Source organism: Eublepharis macularius, chromosome 12 (assembly GCF_028583425.1).
Source record: "Eublepharis macularius isolate TG4126 chromosome 12, MPM_Emac_v1.0, whole genome shotgun sequence".
Taxonomy (NCBI): Eukaryota; Metazoa; Chordata; class Lepidosauria; order Squamata; family Eublepharidae; genus Eublepharis; species Eublepharis macularius.
In genome coordinates, this window is record NC_072801.1 from 21,892,564 (window position 1) to 21,911,644 (window position 19,081).

The 19,081-nt window shown below is 44.2% G+C and overlaps 1 protein-coding gene across 1 annotated transcript in view; it reads left to right on the forward strand.

Annotated features, from left to right (window-relative positions):
- The window catches only part of TRRAP (transformation/transcription domain associated protein), a 138,656-nt gene that overhangs the window by 43,543 nt on the left and 76,032 nt on the right, over positions 1 to 19,081 (forward strand). The window contains exons 32-43 of the mRNA XM_054993020.1: positions 1,524 to 1,643; positions 2,408 to 2,527; positions 4,187 to 4,351; positions 5,004 to 5,185; positions 5,925 to 6,123; positions 6,490 to 6,618; positions 8,753 to 9,019; positions 11,014 to 11,220; positions 13,272 to 13,430; positions 13,553 to 13,687; positions 13,806 to 13,916; positions 14,793 to 14,939. Of these exons, the coding sequence (XP_054848995.1) occupies positions 1,524 to 1,643; positions 2,408 to 2,527; positions 4,187 to 4,351; positions 5,004 to 5,185; positions 5,925 to 6,123; positions 6,490 to 6,618; positions 8,753 to 9,019; positions 11,014 to 11,220; positions 13,272 to 13,430; positions 13,553 to 13,687; positions 13,806 to 13,916; positions 14,793 to 14,939 (1,941 nt within the window). The remainder of the gene's footprint in view (positions 1 to 1,523; positions 1,644 to 2,407; positions 2,528 to 4,186; positions 4,352 to 5,003; positions 5,186 to 5,924; positions 6,124 to 6,489; positions 6,619 to 8,752; positions 9,020 to 11,013; positions 11,221 to 13,271; positions 13,431 to 13,552; positions 13,688 to 13,805; positions 13,917 to 14,792; positions 14,940 to 19,081) is intronic.

Below are 19,081 nucleotides of genomic sequence, written 5' to 3' on the forward strand. Positions count from 1 at the left end.
GCGTCGAGTTGCTGAGTTCTGCTGCATTGATCACAGATGGGTTCTTTTTTTTAAAAAAACCTGTCCGGTCGTCGCTGTCTCTGTGGGGATTGCCTGTCTCCCAAGATATTCAAATGCTGCTTCTCACCTGTCTTGTTCATTGCTAATATATCTATTTTTCTTATGTGCAAGTTTATGAAAAAGAATATAGGAAGTTGAATGTAAATAGTGTGTGCGCGCGCAAATAGAAAGAAAAACAAACAAAAAAAGATGCTTTTCCTCCATATCCTCAGGAGAGCATTTCCGAGTGCGGGAGATGTTCCTTGCCTCCATTCGGTCAGTTTGAGGTGAGAACAAACAAACCCTACTAAAGTCAGTCTCTGACTGCAATCCAAAAGAATAGCATATACACACTTTTTTTTTTTTGCATTTATGTTTTTTTGTTTGTTTTTTTGGTGTTCATGCTGTGAATTTTTGTTTCTTGTTTTTGGTTCAGCCTGCCGTGGAAGGGGTAGAGGTGAGAATTTTCCAGCGGAGGTGGCCAGGAGGGTTTTTTTTTTTGTCCGTCTGTTCTTCGTCTCTCTTTCTTTGGTTTTTTTCTTGCTTATGGTTTGTGATAGCTGTATTTTGTTCACGTGACGGGCGACATGCATTGTGCCTTGAAGTGCAGTGCCGTGACTTGTCCTATGTCTGTCTGTGGCGGAGTGATATAAGTAACACTTGCTATGACCTGTGAGGGGTTTCGAAGCATGTTTTTTTTCCCCTCTTTTTTTAAATTAGGGCATTCGGGTGCAGTTTTCTTAAAATGTGTTTGGAGTTGCTAACATTGAAAAGAGATTAATTTTCTGCAGGGTTAAAAGGATTATCTTGAGTTGAGACCCTTCGCCTCACTCCTTTTTGAGAAGTGTCCGTTCGGCCCACAGTTTAGGAAAGGCCTTCTTTTCACAAAGGCCGCCTTCCACTTTGTATGTAGTGTTCCTCTGCATACCCAGGTCCCCCTTCCCCTTCCCTTTACAGTGTTCATTGTAACTTGACATGGAATTGTCCAAGTGGGCCAAGAGAAAAATCACCTTTATTGATTGGTGGAGGAGAGCTGAATTATTAAAGCCTCTTGGAAGCTTCAGTGCTGGAGAAGGATGGTCAAACAGAACTGTTCCGGTATTAGTTTCGCGCTCAAGTCAGTTTTCAGCAGCAGCTGTAGACTTTGAAATGAGTCAAAGTTTGATAAACTCCACCCCAGAGTTCCATATAATCCCCCATCCCTCTGTTGTCATTCCATTTAAAAAGAGAAGCCCCCCCATCAACCCTTTAAAAGGCCACTACTGAAACATATGAACGATCTAGCTAATCCTAAGAGATCTGTTTATATGCTGTAGGTAAGTAGCTGTGGTTTAACTCTCACATTTTGGTTTTGCCAGCTGTGCCAACGCCCAGAAAAGAGGAATCTAGTTCTGGTTAGGATTTGGTAGTGTGCGTGCGAGATGTTCAGGCACTGCCGTGGAATGGCAGTTGGCGCTTGCTAATGTTTTGCATTTTGTTGGCAGGAAATGAAGATCTGCTCGGCGATTATAAACTTGTTTCATCTGATTCCTGCGGCTCCCCAGACTTTGGTGAAGCCACTGCTAGAGGTTGTGATGAAAACAGAACGAGCTATGTTGATAGAGGTAAAATTTGTTTTAGGTACTCGGTTGCAAGATTAGAAAGAATTACAGAAACGAGTCCAGTAGCACCATTAAGACTAACCAACTTTACTGTAGCATAAGCTTTTGAGAACCACAGCTCTCTTTGTCAGATGCATGGAGTTTATGTTACAGTAAAGTTGGTTAGTCTTAAAGGTGCTACTGGACTCTTCTCTATTTTGCTACTACAGACTAACGGCTAACTCCTCTGGATCTACTTACAGAAACGTTACTATAAAGAAAAATCCATTTGTGGAAGACAGTGAAGGTTCACAAGTGTTAAAGAAAAGCCCCCCCCCCCCCCCCGTCCCCGTCCCCATCTTCCTAGATTCAAGGGCTGATAGTATGCTGGTTGTCCTTGGCAAAAACCTAAGATACACCCCCCAACAGTGTGAACTTTGCTGTCATGTTAAATGAATTTATTTACTTCTCACCAAGACTCAAAGCACATTACAAAATTAAAACTATGCAGTCTGTATACAAACAGTTGGCAATGCCGTAAAATGGGGGTTACAGATTCAGAGGGTAGTGAACTAAAAACTGTCTGCTACATACAATAAAATGGCATAATGCATGCAACAAACCATGAAACAAAACTGGATTTCAGAATTAGAGAAACAGAGCAGCGGTTTAATGGAAACAGCGAGCAAAGCAGCGGGCAGAGGGGAACCTTATCTAAAATTTCATGGACGTTAACTGTGACCCTTGTCTCTTTTATGCAAAGCTTTCTTTTACTCTGTTGCCTACAGGCTGGCAGCCCTTTCAGAGAACCGCTAATAAAGTTTCTGACGCGGCATCCTTCCCAGACGGTGGAACTGTTTATGATGGAAGCCACTTTGAATGACCCGCAGTGGAGCAGAATGTTCATGGTACATTTGTGTGTGTGTCCTTGTGCTCCTTGTGTTTAAGGGCTGGTGCAAAAGTCACATGCCCAATACTCTAACTCTAGTTAAGGGGTTGAGGGTCAGTGGTCTGTGGGACGGCATGCCCCTCCCCTCTGGGGCAGCGATTCACTTCTCCTGCCAGTACTGTTATTTATTCGCCAGTGGTCCAGGAGTGAGGCAGTCCTTATTTTTGGGATATAGCTCCTCCTCCTCTGAAGGCAGGATCTGTCAGCTGATTTTGATCCCAGAGGGGAGGGGCTTGTCTTTCTGGCCCTGCCACCCGAGCAGGACGTCTTCAGCAATGCTCTGCAGAGCGCAGTGATCCCGGTAAAGAAGAAACTGCCAGAGATGAGCCAGTCATGGCGGCGCATGCCTGTAATCCCAGTACTCAGGGAGGCCGAGGCCATAGGCAGTGCGGAGCTTGCAGGGGAAAGGAAAGGCCGTACCACCTACCCCACCCCCAGGTGCAAAAGTCACATGCCCAATACTCTAAGAGACAAGCTACAAGTGACGCCTGACGCAGGTTGGACACTTGTCAACTTCCTTCAAGTTTTGATGGGAAATGTAGGCGTCCTGGTCTTGCAGCTTGACTCTCTGACTGCTGTCCAATGGACTTCTCAACTGTCACTTGTCCAACATTCCACCAAGCTGCCTACATTTCCCATCAAAACTTGAGGGAAGCTGACAAGTGTCCAACCTGTGTCATTCGTCACTTGTAGTTTGGCTCTAACTCTAGTTAAGGGGTTGGGGTCAGTGGTCCATGGGATGGCACGCCCCTCCCCTCTGGGGCAGCAATTCCTTCTCCTGCCAGCACTATTATTTATTTACCTACATTGTTTATAGTCTGCATTTCTCACCAAGACTCAAAGGCAGGTTTCATAGTGTAAGTCAAATACGATCAACAGGATGGAACATCTGATAAACAGTGCAACAGGGTTTGGATTGCAGGAATCTAAAATCAAGCAGAAATCTGAAACAGAGCTGAAACAAAGCATAAGCTTTTTAAGCATGGCAGAAATTACATAGTAGGAGCATAGTTACAGCAACCGACAGTATACAGTAGCATGACCCTCTAGCCTCTTAATCATGCTTACTAGTCTTTGTCACTCTTCATCAGGTTTCACTAATGGGGGGTTTAGATTCAAATGCTATGTTCAGATGGCACGGTTACTTTGAATTGTATTTTTGCACTTTGCACTTTATTGTCATTCAATTGACTGTTTCTCCGTGCCTGATGTGTATTGGCAGCTGTCGCTGTTTTGCTTGCACTAATGAACATTCAGTTTCTTTGTGTTTCATTGTTACTGGTTAGCATATCACGGTGCTCTATGAGCTCTTCTTGCCATGTTCAGATCCTGGCAAATAGCAAACCCTGTCTAGGGTTAACCATGGTTAGGTTTGGTGAGAGTGTAAGCCTTAGTTACAGAGAGGGGAGGGGGAAGTTCATGAGTCTTAAAACATTCACTGACCCCAAGTGAAAGACACAGTTCCATGGCCTTTACCCACTCTGTTAGTGATTTCCCTGCACCCTCCGGGTAATGTGGTGTATTCGAGCATTACGTTAATGTGCCTGTGTTATGGAGTTGCAAGATGCCTGTTGCTTAGTGGATTAGTTTCCTGATAGTGGTTCCTTGCCCTCCCCAGAGCTTTTTAAAGCACAAAGACGCGAAACCACTGCGTGATGTCCTGGCGGCAAATCCAAACCGGTTCATCACATTGCTGTTACCTGGCGGTACCCAAGCTGCAGTCAGGCCTGGTTCTCCCAGCACCAGTACGATGCGCCTCGATCTCCAGTTCCAAGCTATCAAGGTATAATATTCCCACTACAGAACTGCTGCACTTGGAGAGTCCATCGTTGTTTCAACTAGGTGTTTATCAGATCTGTACCCTGATTCCTCCTTGTGTGCATAAAGTGCTGTCGAGTCACTTTACACACACAAAGTCAAGATTATTTTATATCTGCTCTTGCCACCCCACCCCTCAGTCTTCTGCTTTGGTCAGATTTCCTTTGTGGTTTCAAGAGTCCAGGATTTATTTCTGCCAAAAGGTGGGGCATCTAGTGAGACACTGTAGACGAGACAAAGGCTGATTCCGCACACGTTGGATAATGCACTTTCAATGCACTTTATCAATCGTTTGAGGTGGATTTTTTGTTCCACACACAAAAAAATCCATTCCAAATGATCTATAAAGAGGATTGGAAGTGCATTATCCAACGTGTGCGGAATCAGCCAAAGAGAGGGGACCAAGAGGAATGTTGGTCCCTTGGAATGTTGGAATTGGAATGTTCTCTTCTGCTTTTGATATTCAAACAACCTCGTCCCTCTCTTTGTCTTGTCTACAGTGTTATTACCACCTTCCACAAGAATCCCTGTAAAAGAAACCTGAAATGAATGTAAATAATAGACACTAGGCTGTTTTAAGTATTTCGCACATACAGGTAACCCTTTTCTCTGGACAGATCATAAGTATCATCGTTAAGAATGATGAGTGTTGGCTAGCCAACCAGCATTCCTTAGTGAGCCAGCTGAGACGCGTATGGGTCAGTGAAGCTTTCCAGGAAAGGCATCGGAGAGAGAACATGGCGGCCACCAACTGGAAGGAACCCAAGCTCCTTGCATACTGCTTGTTGAATTACTGCAAGTATGTCAACCTTGCCAATCTGATTTATGTTGCTCTTTCCTTCGAGGGAAAGGGTCATGAGGCTGGGTTTTTTCCAATTTAGAAAAAAAGACGACTAAAGGGAGACGTGGTAGAGGTTTATAAAATTATGCACGGGATGGAGAAAGCGCATGGAGACAACTTTTTCTCCCACTCTGATAATAGTAGAACTTGAGGGGGAACCGCAGTGGAGTTGATGGGCAATAGAATTGGGATGGACAAAAAGGAAGTACTTTTTTACTCAACGAGTTATTAAATTGTGGGATTCACTGCCAGAGGACATAGGGAGATAGCTGTGAGCGCAGATTCCTGGAGGAGAGTTCCATCAGTGGCTGCTACTCACAGTGACTCAAGGGAACCACCACATCCCAGACACAGTAAACCTCTGACAGTAAACCTCCCAACAACACTGCGGACGACTTTAGCCTCGGTGTCCTGTTTGTTGGCTCTTCCCTTTGTGTGAAACAAGATGCTGAACTGGAAGACCCTCTGATATGATCCAGCAGGTCTCTTTTCATATTTTAAGCAATGCCATTGAGCTTGCTCTTTAAGAAAGAGCTGTCTTGTAATTGGTGGTTGATAGGAAGGGGTGTTCACTACAGAGGACTCGTAGTGTTGAGTTACTGCGAAAGTTTACGTACTTAATCTCACTGCATTTAATGTGCCTTCTACAGTGATCTTTTCTAGACAGTCGCCTGTTTGTTTTTCTTTCCCTTCCCAGGAGAAATTATGGTGACATAGAATTGCTCTTCCAGCTTCTCCGAGCCTTTACCGGCCGTTTCCTCTGCAACATGACTTTCTTAAAGGAATACATGGAAGAGGAGATTCCCAAAAACTACACCATTGCTCAGAAACGGGCTCTGTTCTTCCGGTTTGTCGACTTCAATGATCCCAACTTTGGAGATGAGCTCAAAGCCAAGGTATGGCTGATCGATGAAACAGAGAATGGGTTGGTATTTAGGTTTCATTTCCTTGGGCAACAAAATTCGCTTGCTTTAAATGTCAGCTGGTAATTGCAAAGGCCATTTATGTGAAAATACCATGCCTAAAAAGGAGCAGTAACTGGTGAACTCAGCAATTTGTCAAATGGTTTTGGAATTTGAGAATATCAGCGTACCTGTTTTCCCTGCAACCTTTTATGTAGGCGAAATGGAATTTCCAGAGTGGATCCGTAGTTTTCTTCGATACTAACTGCCCGTAATTGTGTTCTCTTCTTAAGTCGCTGGCCCTTGGCTGTAGTTGCAGCTGCCTGTTCTTAGCCTTATTTTGTCTTCCCCGCTGGGCAGGTTCTGCAGCACATCCTCAACCCCGCTTTCTTGTACAGCTTTGAAAAGGGGGAAGGCGAGCAACTTCTGGGCCCCCCCAATCCAGAAGGAGACAATCCTGAAAGCATCACTAGTGTATTCATAACAAAGGTATCGTTTTGAATTGTGATTCTTTTCGTTCAATGTTATTTTACTCTTTGTCGCCCCATTTTTCTTCCCAAAAGAGCTTGTAACAGAATAGCCCCCCATACACTATAACCTGAACCAGTAAAAAACAAAATGACACATGGCATCTTGGGCCAGTCCGGGACTCCTTTTCTGGCTCATCCGAAGGCTTGGGCTGCGTGCTACGGGCTGCGAGCCAAATGGCCTCCAGCCATGCCTAAGCTTTAGGTACCTGAACAGGAAAGGAGAAACAAGTCCTCAGCAAGATGGTGCAGCTGGTAAAGGGGTTCTTTCCACTCATCCCTCCAGAGTTCCCCAGAGGGGGGAACTCTAGCATTGCCAGGCTCAGCCTGGCAACCGGCGGCAGGGCAGGGACAAGGGAGTATGCGTGTGATGTCAGTGACATTGCTGTGCCGTTTCTGGGTACAACCTGGAAGTGTCAAAGGGCAGCTCTAGGAATCACTGGAAACTCTATGATAAAACTGTAGGGAGGCCTGGCAAGCCTGGGGAACCCCCTGTAAGACTTGACCATCTCTGAGACTTATCCCTTCAAAGCTGAGCCCTTCTAAAAACCCCACTGATTTCTAGTGGAAGTGTTTTTAAGCTGGTGCTTAACTTTTCCCATTGGTATCAAAATGTTCTGTCCTTGGGCATGGTGCAGAAGACTGTGGAAGGGTGCATCTTTCTACTCCCTTGCTGGCCAGCACTTCTCAGCAGCTGCTGGACAAACCATTTGCTGCTGTCAGGGTCCAGTTCCCTCCTAGCTCTGACTTAGTTGTGGCAAGGAACGGTGGCAGCTGTCCAGGCTGTGCTGCTCAACAGAACCAAAAAATCAGAAATAACTGAGCCCTCCTAACAGCCCTGAAACTGTCAAGTGGGGAGGGTTGGATGGGGTGTGTGGATTTTCCCACCAGAAGGGAGGGGCTTAAACAAATTAGCATCATAGTTGTTGTCCTCTGAGCACGTCCAAGGAACCAAGTAATTCTCCAGCCTCATCCTCCTCTGCTGGGAGAGTGTTCCTTTAGGCATGCCGAAGTGCTTTGACATGCCGAGTGTGATCCCCCCCCAAGTAAATATGTTTTATTTTCAAGATGCAAAATACAAACCCTTGTTAAATTTTCTAACTTTTCTAAATTTTCTAAACTACACTAATTAATATAAGTAAATATGTTTTATTTTCAAGATGCAAAATACAAACCCTTGTTAAATTTTCTAACTTTTCTAAATTTTCTAAACTACACTTATTAATACAAATAGACTTTTTACATCGGTTTCTACTCTTATTAAAAGTATTCTGTTCACTTGCATATTCATTTATTATTTACAATACAGCTTAAGAGTTAAAAGTAATACAGATGTATATTTATCTCTTTATGTTTTCTTAATTTAGTATTGTGGGCCAAGGTTCGGTTCAAGATCTGCGTTTTGGTTAAGTCTGTGTTCAGATAATTTTTATGAATTTAAGATTGCTTGATACGGTGTTTTAGGAGGCTGTATACTATTGATTGTAATGAACTCAAAAAAAGGGGAAACCATTTTTCCCAAAATCCAGTTGTATTTGGAAAATTGATATATTTTATCATTAATCTTTTCAAGTATAAGATGGTCCTAGATTTATAGATAGCAGTTTGACATCGTGTCATGCATCTGACAGAGAGAACTGTGATTCTTGAAAGCTTATGCTCCAATAAAGTTGGTTAGTCTTCAAGGTGCAACTGGACTCTTTGCCAGTTTGACAGTGTTGATGGAATGTGTGATTTCCGTCTTGCAGCAATTGCACTTTTAGCTGCAACTAACCGGTTGTTTAGGAGGTCCCATCTGATTTGAGGGATTGATGTCCCAGTGGGATTTTTTGACATTCCATCTTTGCTGAACAGCCACCCTCCCTCCCCATGTCACAAGCTGCTTTTGAAAGCTCCTGTCCATTTAAAAAGCAGTTTGCCATGTGATCTACGGGGAAGTCTGTTGAACAAGCAGACATTCAAAGCCACCTTCTATACACAGCAGGCTGCATCGTTTTTTGGACCCTGACACTCTCGGGTTAAAAGTGCTTCATTTGGGATCTTACAAACTTCATTAACACGTTCACAACCCCCCCCCCCCTTTTGCACGGGGCTAGGTGCTTGATCCGGAAAAGCAAGCGGACATGCTGGATTCGCTCCGGATTTACCTCTTGCAGTTTGCCACGCTGCTGGTGGAGCACGCCCCACATCACATCCACGACAACAACAAGAACAGGAACAGCAAGTTGCGCCGCCTCATGACCTTTGCTTGGCCATGCCTCCTCTCCAAGGCTTGTGTGGATCCCGCCTGCAAATATAGTGGGCATTTGATTCTGGCACACATCATTGCAAAGTTCGCCATCCATAAGAAGATCGTTTTACAGGTATTTTTTGATCTGTACATAGCAAACTTTTATCCAAAGCCTCCTCTGGAATTGAGGTTCAGGAGGCTAGCGGTGGCACTTTTGAAGATTAACAATTTTTTAAAAAAATAAAATTGTGTTCTGGCATGAGCTTTCATGGATTAGAACCTGTTTCTTCAGACGTACCTTTAAAGACAGTGTATGCTGTTGAAGATTAAGGCATCTTTGGATGCTATGAGTGGATCCTTTCTACGAAGACAGTTTATGTAGGAGGTGTGAAAAGTAAGGGGGGTGGGGAAACCAGGCAGGGTCAAGGGGAGCATGAATTGCAGAAAATACAGGGAAACGTGATTATGTAAAACATTAAAATACAATCAAGGAAAGCACAGAGAGTGTTAGCTAATTTTGCTAAGCTAGCAGTTGGGAGAGGAGGAGACCTGAATTGTGCTAAGATAGTGCGTTAGATCCAGATTAAATTTTCCATTGGAAGAATGGAACTTTCCTCTCTCCCCAGCCCCACTGCAGCCCACTGATCTCTATGAACTGCTCCAGTTCTTGAAATGAACTGCTCCCAGTTCTCTATGAAATGCTCTCAGAGGACAGAAGTCCCTGAGGAATTACATAAGGGAAGGTCTGCGGCTGGAAGAGGGAATCGGTGGAAATTGCCAATATAGTCTGGATTTAGCCAAATATTTGCGTGTGAAAGTTGCTGTCAGATTGCAGATGATTTATGGTGACCCCTGTTGGGGTTTACAAGGCCGAAGATGGTTTGCAATTACCTGCCACTACACAGTGACTCTAGACTTCATTGATGGCTTCCCATCCAAGTACTAACCAGGGCCAACCCTGCTTAACTTTCGAGGTCTGATGAGATTGGGCTAGCCTGAGCTGTCCAGTTCAGGGCAAACCAATATCTGTAGTGATCAAGAAATCCCAGCTCTTTGCTCAGTCCTGGAGAAGTCTTTTTAAATTATACAGACATGAGCCAGTTGGTAGAATATCTGCTCAGATGGTGGAGCACCTGCTTTGCATGCAGAAGGTCCCAGGTTCAATCTCCATTGAAAAGGATCATGAAGTAGGTGATGTGAACGATTTTCCCCTGAGATTCTGGAGGTCCACTGCCAGTCAGAGGAGATGAGACTGACCTTGATAGGTCTGAAGGTTTGACTCCGTATAAACCAGCATCACGAGTTCAATGGACCCTGCTTTATTTTTGCTGGAGGAGCAGTGTTAGCTGTCCATGCTTGTTAAGAAATAAGTCATTCTGAAGTCAGTGGTGGTTTGTTCCCCAGTCGGGATGCATAGGATTGCACTTTGGGGAGGGGCTGTAGCTCAGAAGTAGCACACGTACTTGGCATGTGGAAGGTCCCAGGTCCCCGGCATCTCCAGTTAAAAGGACCAGGCAGTGGGTGATGTGAAAGATCTCTACCTGAGACCTGGAGAGCAGCTGCCAGTCTGAGTAGACAATGACCTTGATAGACAAAGAGTCTGATTGTTGTTGTGGGTTTTCCGGGCTGTATTGCCGTGGTCTTGGCATTGTAGTTCCTGACGTTTCGCCAGCAGCTGTGGCTGGCATCTTCAGAGGTGTAGCACCAAAAGACAGAGATCTCTCAGTGTCACAGTCAGGAACTACAATGCCAAGACCACGGCAATACAGCCCGGAAAACCCACAACAACCATCGTTCTCCGGCCGTGAAAGCCTTCGACAATACATCAAGAGTCTGATTCATGTAGAGCAGCTTCATATAATCTCTCACAAGCTCCTACAAGAAAAGGGAGGGAACTAGAAGGGAAGGAGCACTGGGGAATAATCAGAAATGAAGGCACTTTTGAGGCATGGATGGTATTAAGAGCGGCGATTAGGTTATTTTTTTTGTTCATGGGAGCAAAGAAGGTTGAAGGCATTACAATGGAGAGAGTGCTGCAGGCAGGTCAGGAGTTAGAGTAGGTAACGGGATTGGTTTCTCCTCCTCTGGAACTCTTAGCTTTTTACTCGCCTGTATGTTGTTTTTCAGGTGTTTCACAGTCTCCTGAAGGCTCATGCCATGGAAGCCCGTGCCATTGTTCGGCAAGCGATGGCGATTCTGACGCCGGCAGTGCCAGCTCGCATGGAGGACGGTCACCAGATGCTCACTCACTGGACCAGGAAGATCATCGTGGAAGAGGGCCACACGGTTCCTCAGCTGGTCCACATTTTGCATTTGATCGTCCAGCATTTCAAGGTATCCTGGTGGAGTCATGGTTATCCCCAAGACTTGTAGAGGAGAAAGGGCAAGTGATGGTTAGTGAAGTCCTTAAATGGTAGCAGAGCCAGCTCTTGGAAGCAGGAGGGGCATCGGCTGAATTCGTAACCTGAATAGGGTAGAACAAAGTTTGAATGCAAGTGGGGGCTGCTGTACTTTTTCAAGACAAAGGTGAACTATTTATTTATTTCGTGGCATTCATAGTTTGCCTTTCTTGCATTGTGGGAAGGGAGCAGAGAAGACACTCAGGAGCTAATGGTTTAACCCAGATGAATGTAAGCTAAAATTAGCAGTCTCTAAACAGAGCAGTGCCTGCAAATGTCCTTCACTCTCCAGCCCCTTAGCCAATTAGCTTTCTATCAGTGCCTGGAAGCTCTATGCCCCGTCTCTTTATTACTGACTTGTGGACTGGCTGGAAATGTAATAAAATCCTGGGGAGGTGAGTGGCTGGTACAGATGATCATGTCTTGACATTACAGTTCTTATTCAATACATGCACAACCAAGAGTCGGGATTCTTGCTGCTGCCTTCATGGATTTGAAGGCAGCTTTTGATACTGTACCCCATGCTAAATTGTGGCTCTAGTTAAAACTCACATCTATTGACAAGAGACCTTTTTTGGCTTTGATTGTGATTCCATATTCTAACCCCACTGCACAAGTCCACTGTGGGTTAGACAGACAACTTTCCAGTGTCATCTCCCTACAGCAGAGAGTGCGTCAGGGGTGTGTGCTGGCTCCTTTATTGTTTAATTTATATATTAATGATATGATTTCTGCTGTTTCCACCCAAGATTGTTGTTCTCCATCTATTGCTAATGTTAAAGTTCCTATTTTGCTTTTTGCTGATGATACAGTTCTCCTATCAAGGACATCATTAGGACTGTCCTCTTTGATAGAGGCTTTTGTCTTTCTGTCTAGAAGAAAGCCTGATAGTCAGCTATCAAAAATACAAGGTCGTTGTCTTCGGTCAAAAAAATCTCACATACCCCATAAGTGGCAAACTGATGGTAATAACATTGAGGAGAGCCCCCATTTTAACTATCTAGAGGTTTGGTTTGATCAGAGATTAACTTGGCCAGTGCAAGCTGCTTGTCTATTTGTCCCGGCTAGAGCAGGAACAAATATCATTTGTTGTTTCTTTTATTCATCTGGGGATCAACATATTTCAGCTGCCGTTAAGCTTTTCAACACCAAGGTGGCTGTGCAAAGTTTATTTGGGGCTGGTATCTGGATTGATAAAGTAGAGGAGTCCTTTGATTCAATTCTCCTTAAATTCCTACGGTCCATCTCTGGAATTCTGAACTGTGTAGCAGGGGTGGCCCTCCGAGCCAAATTGGAACAATCATCTCTTGAAGCTTGGGCTTGGATGAAGGCTTTTCTCCTTAAAGTCAAAATTTTATACTCTGACATCCAAGAGGGCTTACCTGGGTTTGATCAGAAAGGATTCTTATGTTTCCAACTGGGATAAACTTGTACAGCAACGACTGCAGCTCCTTCGCCTTCCCTTTGACTCCATTCAGTCACCAGACAGGAAGCTATGAGCATGATTAAGAAATGTCTGACTACAACATCACGATTTGTAGAGCACGACATCTTTGCTCTACTTAATTCGTAGGTATTCTTTCATCTGGCTAGCACCCTGACTATTGTGCATATTTGACTGTTCCTCGGTATAGGCGTGCCTTTATGTTGGTGCACCTAAATGCCTTGCCATCTGGAGTATTGCAAGAAAGATACTGTACTGTACTCCGATAGAGTATGTGACTGTAGTGTGGATAGGTAGCCCCTGAGATTTATGGATTGTGTTTGCTTTCTGATTGCACAAGCAGTGCTTTAATGGGCACAGGGCAAGTTTTCATGTTGCCACGCTCTTTTTGCACAATGACTCTCCTGACAACCCCCAGTGGTTTAGAACGTTCTCAGTAACAAAACTTCATAAACCAAAACCATGAAGACAGTGTTGTTAACACAAAGGGTGTGCCTGATGTACTGTATCACTAACCTTTGGGGAAAATAATCCCTCCGCAGGTTTACTTTCCAGTGAGACACCATTTGGTCCAGCACATGGTGAGTGCCATGCAGAGACTGGGCTTCACCCCCAGCGTGACCATCGAGCAGAGAAAACTGGCTGTTGACCTAGCTGAAGTGGTGATCAAATGGGAACTGCAGCGCATTAAAGATCAGCAGGTATGAAGCAGATTGTCCGACATGTAATGTTCTCGGTGTTTCTGCATAAACGTGGGTTAAATTCCATCCTCTTGGACTTTTTTTGTTTGCCCGTGTGCATTTGCGCATGCTTTGTTTTCTAGCCGGATTCAGATACGGATCAGAGTGCAGGCGGGGAAGGAACAAGTTCTTCCTCCTCGGGCATCAAGAGGGGCTTATCTGTTGATTCGGGCCAAGAAGTGAAGCGGTTCAGAACTGCTACGGGAACAATAAGCGCGGTAAGAATCTTTGGCTTTTAAAGAGCAAATTGTGTTAAGTGTTCCCTGTCATGGGCATTTTTTTAAAACACTGAAACAGATGCTTGATAATCCATTTTGATGTTCAATGTGCTTTCAGGTGTTTGGACGCAGCCAGTCGCTGCCAGGGGCCGACGCGCTTCTCTCGAAGCCGATCGACAAACAACACACAGATACGGTTATCAACTTCCTCATTAGAATTGCTTGCCAGGTACTGTGTGCCTCTGGGACGAATGTGGTAAGGCTTCGTTAGTATCTGAAAGTCAACCTTGCTGCCCCACCACAAAAGAGATCTGCAGTGTTTTAGACGGCCCGGGGTAGATACAGGGGGAGAAAAATCTGATGCTAAGGACCAAATTCCCTCTTATCCTTAAGGATTTTTGCGAACAGCATTCAGGCATGATTATGGGCAATTACAGTATTAACGGCAGTGGCATAGTTATGTTATTAGAGGCAGGGGCTTAGCTTTGGTATTAGAGGTTAAGGGCATAGATACTGATGGTATTACAGGTTAGGGAGATAGTTACACGCATTTGCCCCGGTATGCACATGACAGTAGGGGAGGCTACAAGGGTGGCTCGAAAATGGTTAGACTGGGGAAAGTGGTGGGAGGAGTGTTTACGTGGGAGGGATAATGGTTGGGGAGATGGGATTTGGGACTATCTGGGACTCTTGCGGTGGGAGAGGAACAGCTAGTGTGCTCCGGGAGTGTGTGTTAGAAGATAAATACCTGCAAGGGAAAGCACAGCTTTAAAAGTTTGGGCATGGCTAGCATTAGAGTTTGCTGGAGGGATGTTATGAAGTGACCTTAAGGAAAGGTCACTCTTTTCCTTCTTGCTGGATGCTGGAATTGTTCCCCTCCAGATACAGCTCTTCTTCTTCTTCTTTGGGGACCCCTCTTGCTCTAGTTTCCTTCCACCCTCCTGTAGCATGCCCTAATTGCTTTCTCTGAGTTCTTTTCAGGGAAGGCGTAACAAACGTTCTTGTTTGCACAGGGAGGTATGGCGGCATTAAAATATTAACGACTTCTGAAAGATTATGATGATAAATGTTTGCCCGCTTGGTAATTATTCCGGTTCGTTGCCAGGTAAATGACAACTCCAACACGGCCGGCTCTCCTGGCGAACTGCTCTCCCGCCGCTGCGTTAACCTTTTGAAGACAGCTTTACGGCCAGACATGTGGCCCAAATCCGAACTCAAACTGCAGTGGTTTGATAAGCTTCTGATGACTGTGGTAAGCGATGTTGCAGCCTTGAACAATGCTTAAGGATCCATAAGATACGATATAATCAAATGCTTCATAAACAGTCCCAGGTGCCTTGTAAGTTGTCACGTTCACACCCAAATGTATTGATTCATTTCAAAAAGGTGAAGATCCTTGCGTATGTGCAGAGGTCTGCAACGAGGCTTTGACGGCAGGGAACTTGGAATTTTCATGTTCGCTTCTTTTAATTGGCAATTTAATGTGGTGTCATGACTTGGAAAACACTTGCTTAACAGGAATTGATTTGCAGTCTCAAATAATTACGCTTGTCCTTGTTCTTGACATCAGGATTAGGCTAAAAAGTCAACTGCTGAGAATTGGAAATGAATGGGCCCACCGGTCTTTTTGTGATGAACGTGGATGCTATTTAATGCAGACATTAACATTTTTAAGAGTTTCCAGAGAAGTGTGTGATGAGGCCGTGAGGAGGTCCCAGATTCCTTACTCACATGGCCAGTCAGTCGTGCTGTTATTACCATTGTAATAATCATGAAGCTGTCTTGGTCTGTCAAACTCTGTATTGTCTACTAAGGGGTCCCCAGTCTTTTGAGCCTGTGGGTACATGTGGAATTTGGACACAGAGTGGTAGGCACAACCACAGAATGGCTGCTATGGAAAGTGGAGCCAAGTAACTTATACCTAGAGGAGCTTGTCATGCTGTGCAGTTAAACTTTGGAGCCCGCTAAAGCAACATGAATAGCTCCCTTCAAAGGCCAGAGTACAAGAAAAGACACCCTCCCCTATCCCAAGTCCTCTGACACACTCAGAGCATTTGTGGGGGTCAGTGGGGGTGCTTGGCAGCCACAGCATATGTGCGATGTGTGCAGAGGTGGCTGGAAATTGGGGCAGCTGCGGGGCAGTGGAAGGGAAGGGGGAAACTTATCTCTTAAAACCTCTGTCTGTAGCAGAAATGCATCTTTTTTGGGTCCAAAAGGACCGTTAACCGTTGCTACTTGCATGCGCAACTGCCTTGAAACGCTGCCTGCTAATTTCCCTGTTTCTGCAGTATAAGCAGCAGTCTGGGATATTTATTCTATTCATTTAATAGGCTTGCATAGCTTACAGCCTTCTGCTATGCGTGTCTCTTAAGGTTAGAAATAAATACTTGGGGCGGCTGCTTATCTTGCAAAATGTAGCCTCCCAGCTATAGATGGGGTTCATAGCATGTTTTCCTGAACTCACGCAGATCGGCCATTGCCTTTAAGGGGCTGTGAGGTTTGTTTTTTGTCTTTGAAAAGTGAGTGAAGCTTTGAACATGAAGACCTCTGCCGTAGGATATTAGCTAGGGGGCTCATTTTGTTCGGAGGCGGAGTGGTAGCTGCCCAAATAGTCTTGACTGTTATTAGCTGATGTTTTGCGTGACTGTTGGTTTGACTCCAGAGAGGAGAACCCACCTTACCACTTTTCATCTAGTGAATAGTTCTATGCTACAGGTGGGTACTTTGGGGGGATTCCCATAAATGCATATTTTAAAAAAATTCCACTACCCAGCCTGAGCTTTTGGCCAGAAAGAACAACCGTTGTTGACCGTGCTTCTCTGTGGATGCAGGGTGGGATTACTCTAAGCCTGGTGACTTTGTGGCAGAAATGCAGTATGGATTCACCCTAGCCTTGGAGAAAATGCATAAAATTACCTATATATCCCACATTGGAAGTTAGTGGGGTGGGATACTCTTTGGCGTGCGACCAGAGCTGTTGAGAAGGATACTCTAAAGGGCTTTCAATCTTGCTGGTGGTTCCTGACCTCAAGCGATCTTTGGGGCATTTCCTTCCAACTTTCTTGGTTTCTTTCCCACTTGGTTATAAGGACCCTCCTGTTTTCCTCGGATTGGCTTGCTTCTTCCCCCAGGGACAGGAAGGCAGGCACTTCTGCCCTGGTGGAGTATTTCAGGAGAAAGTAGCTACCATTTTCCTCGCCTGTAAGTGTGGAAAAAATGGCTGTTGATGCTTGAAAGGCAACCTTGGCAGGGCCTGTGGTATATCTCATCACTTGAGCATATGAGTTGATATATCCGAGTCCTTCAGAACACCAGAGGTAGATGACATCAGAATAACAGTTCCCGGGGGCGGGGGTGGGGGGTTTGCCTTTGGCCTCCGCTCCCTACTTGCATAGGATTCCCTGTGGCATCTGATTGGTTGCAGCGGGAGACAGGAGGCTGAACTAGATGGATCTTGCATTCAGCCTGCTCCAGCTGGGTTCATCTTGCTCGGTTGCATTTTCTTTTGGATTTCGAAAGCTGGTTTTTCCTTCGATTCTCATTGCAAAGATACCAATTTTTGTGGCAGAATGCATCTATATTCGCAGACCTTTCCTCTTCTGGCCGTGATTTGTTCTTCAGCCACATCCCCCGAGTTCAACTGCTCCTCTGCTTTACCAGCTGAGCTAATAGTTAACCTGTAAAAAAAAAAATCATATCAGGTTATTACGGCTGTTGTGGGTTTTCCCCTTCAGTTTCTGCGTTAGCCACACCCCTGACCCCCCCCCCATCTGCTGCTTTCCCCCGTTGCCCTTGGATTGCTCCATAATTCAATGAGAAAGCGCGCCCATTAAAATTCCGTGCTTGGTAACAAATGTTACCCGCGCGGGGAAGATCAAGCAGAATTACTTAGCAAGTGGCTGTGCGCGCTGCCTTCTTCCTCACAAATGAAATGATATTACATTGCGTTGTAAGAATTATCTTTGGCCTTCCATCCTCGCTCTGAATAATTGAATGCAAATCTATTATTCTAGCGGTTGTCAAGAGGGCTCCTGAGCTGTGCAGCAAAAGAAAAACACCCCCGGACTCTGGGAGCCAAACAAGATAGTACTCTTCTGCTTTAATGAAAAGGAGCTTTCCCCACCCCCATAAATTGAAAATGACTTTGGACAGAAACACAGAGTTGAGACATACAGATGTTAAAAAAAAAAAGAACGTTCAATGAGGAAGTCTTAAACGTCCTTAATTCAGAGCTGTCAGGTTTCTTAGCTTCTGAATAGACATAGCAAGGAATTGTTGCAAAATGTTATTTTATTTTGCTTTATATACTTGAGTTATTGTGTTTGTCACTGAGACTCAAGGTGGATTACACAATACACAACAATGTAGTCACATAGCATGATATATGACCCTATTGAATCCTTAAATGAAGCATTTAAAAATTTTGGAACGGATTTTTGGGAGGAATTAAAGCAGAAGGGTTTATACAGAATAAAAGATTTTTGTGATTCACAAGGAAATTTGATTCCAACGCAGGAAGTATTGGAGAGAGTGGGAAACCAACCTTGGTTAAAGATTATGGGTCTATATAATTTTATGAAACATAGGAGATATAGCAAAATAGTAAATATGGGAAGACAACCCATTTGAAAAATTATATAGTATAAAGGATGTCAATAAGAAGGGTATAGCAAGAAAATTATATAACTTAATGAATATATGAATATTCTCTATATATCATATAGAGAATATATGATCAGGTTGATAAAATCTAAATGGGAGAAAGAGTTAAAATTAACAGATCAGAAGATAGATAAATTAATGAAAGATATAAGGGTAATAAAAATGGAAAAATTTAAAGAACTGGAGATGAAAGTAATATTCAAACGGTATAGGACTCCCTCCCAATTATCCTATATGATCAAGGGAATGAAATCGGAATGTTGGCATTGCAATAGAATAAAAGGCGACTATGCTCACTTGTGGTGGGAATGCTCTAAAGTAACAGTCTTCTGGCAAATGATATTGGGAAAGGTGAAGAAGCTTTGCGATGCTGAGATAAATTTAAATGGGGAGATCCTATTTATGGGCATCTGGGGGAATAAGAAAGTACAGGAAAACAGACAGCACTTGTTAAAAGCCACGATTATAGCTGCCCATGCTGTAATAGCGTATGGATGGAAAGATGCCTCTAAATGGACTTTGGAAAGATGGAATTGGTATTTATATGAATGGATCCAATCAGACATTCTATCAATACTAAAACAGGATAAGACATGAGAAAATAAAACGTTAATGATAAAGAAGAAATGGTCTAGATATATAAGATGGGTAAGAGGAGGAGAGACCAACCAAATTATATTAACGAAACTCCAGAGAGTGTGCTCATGGTTAAAGATATAAAGTAGATGATTC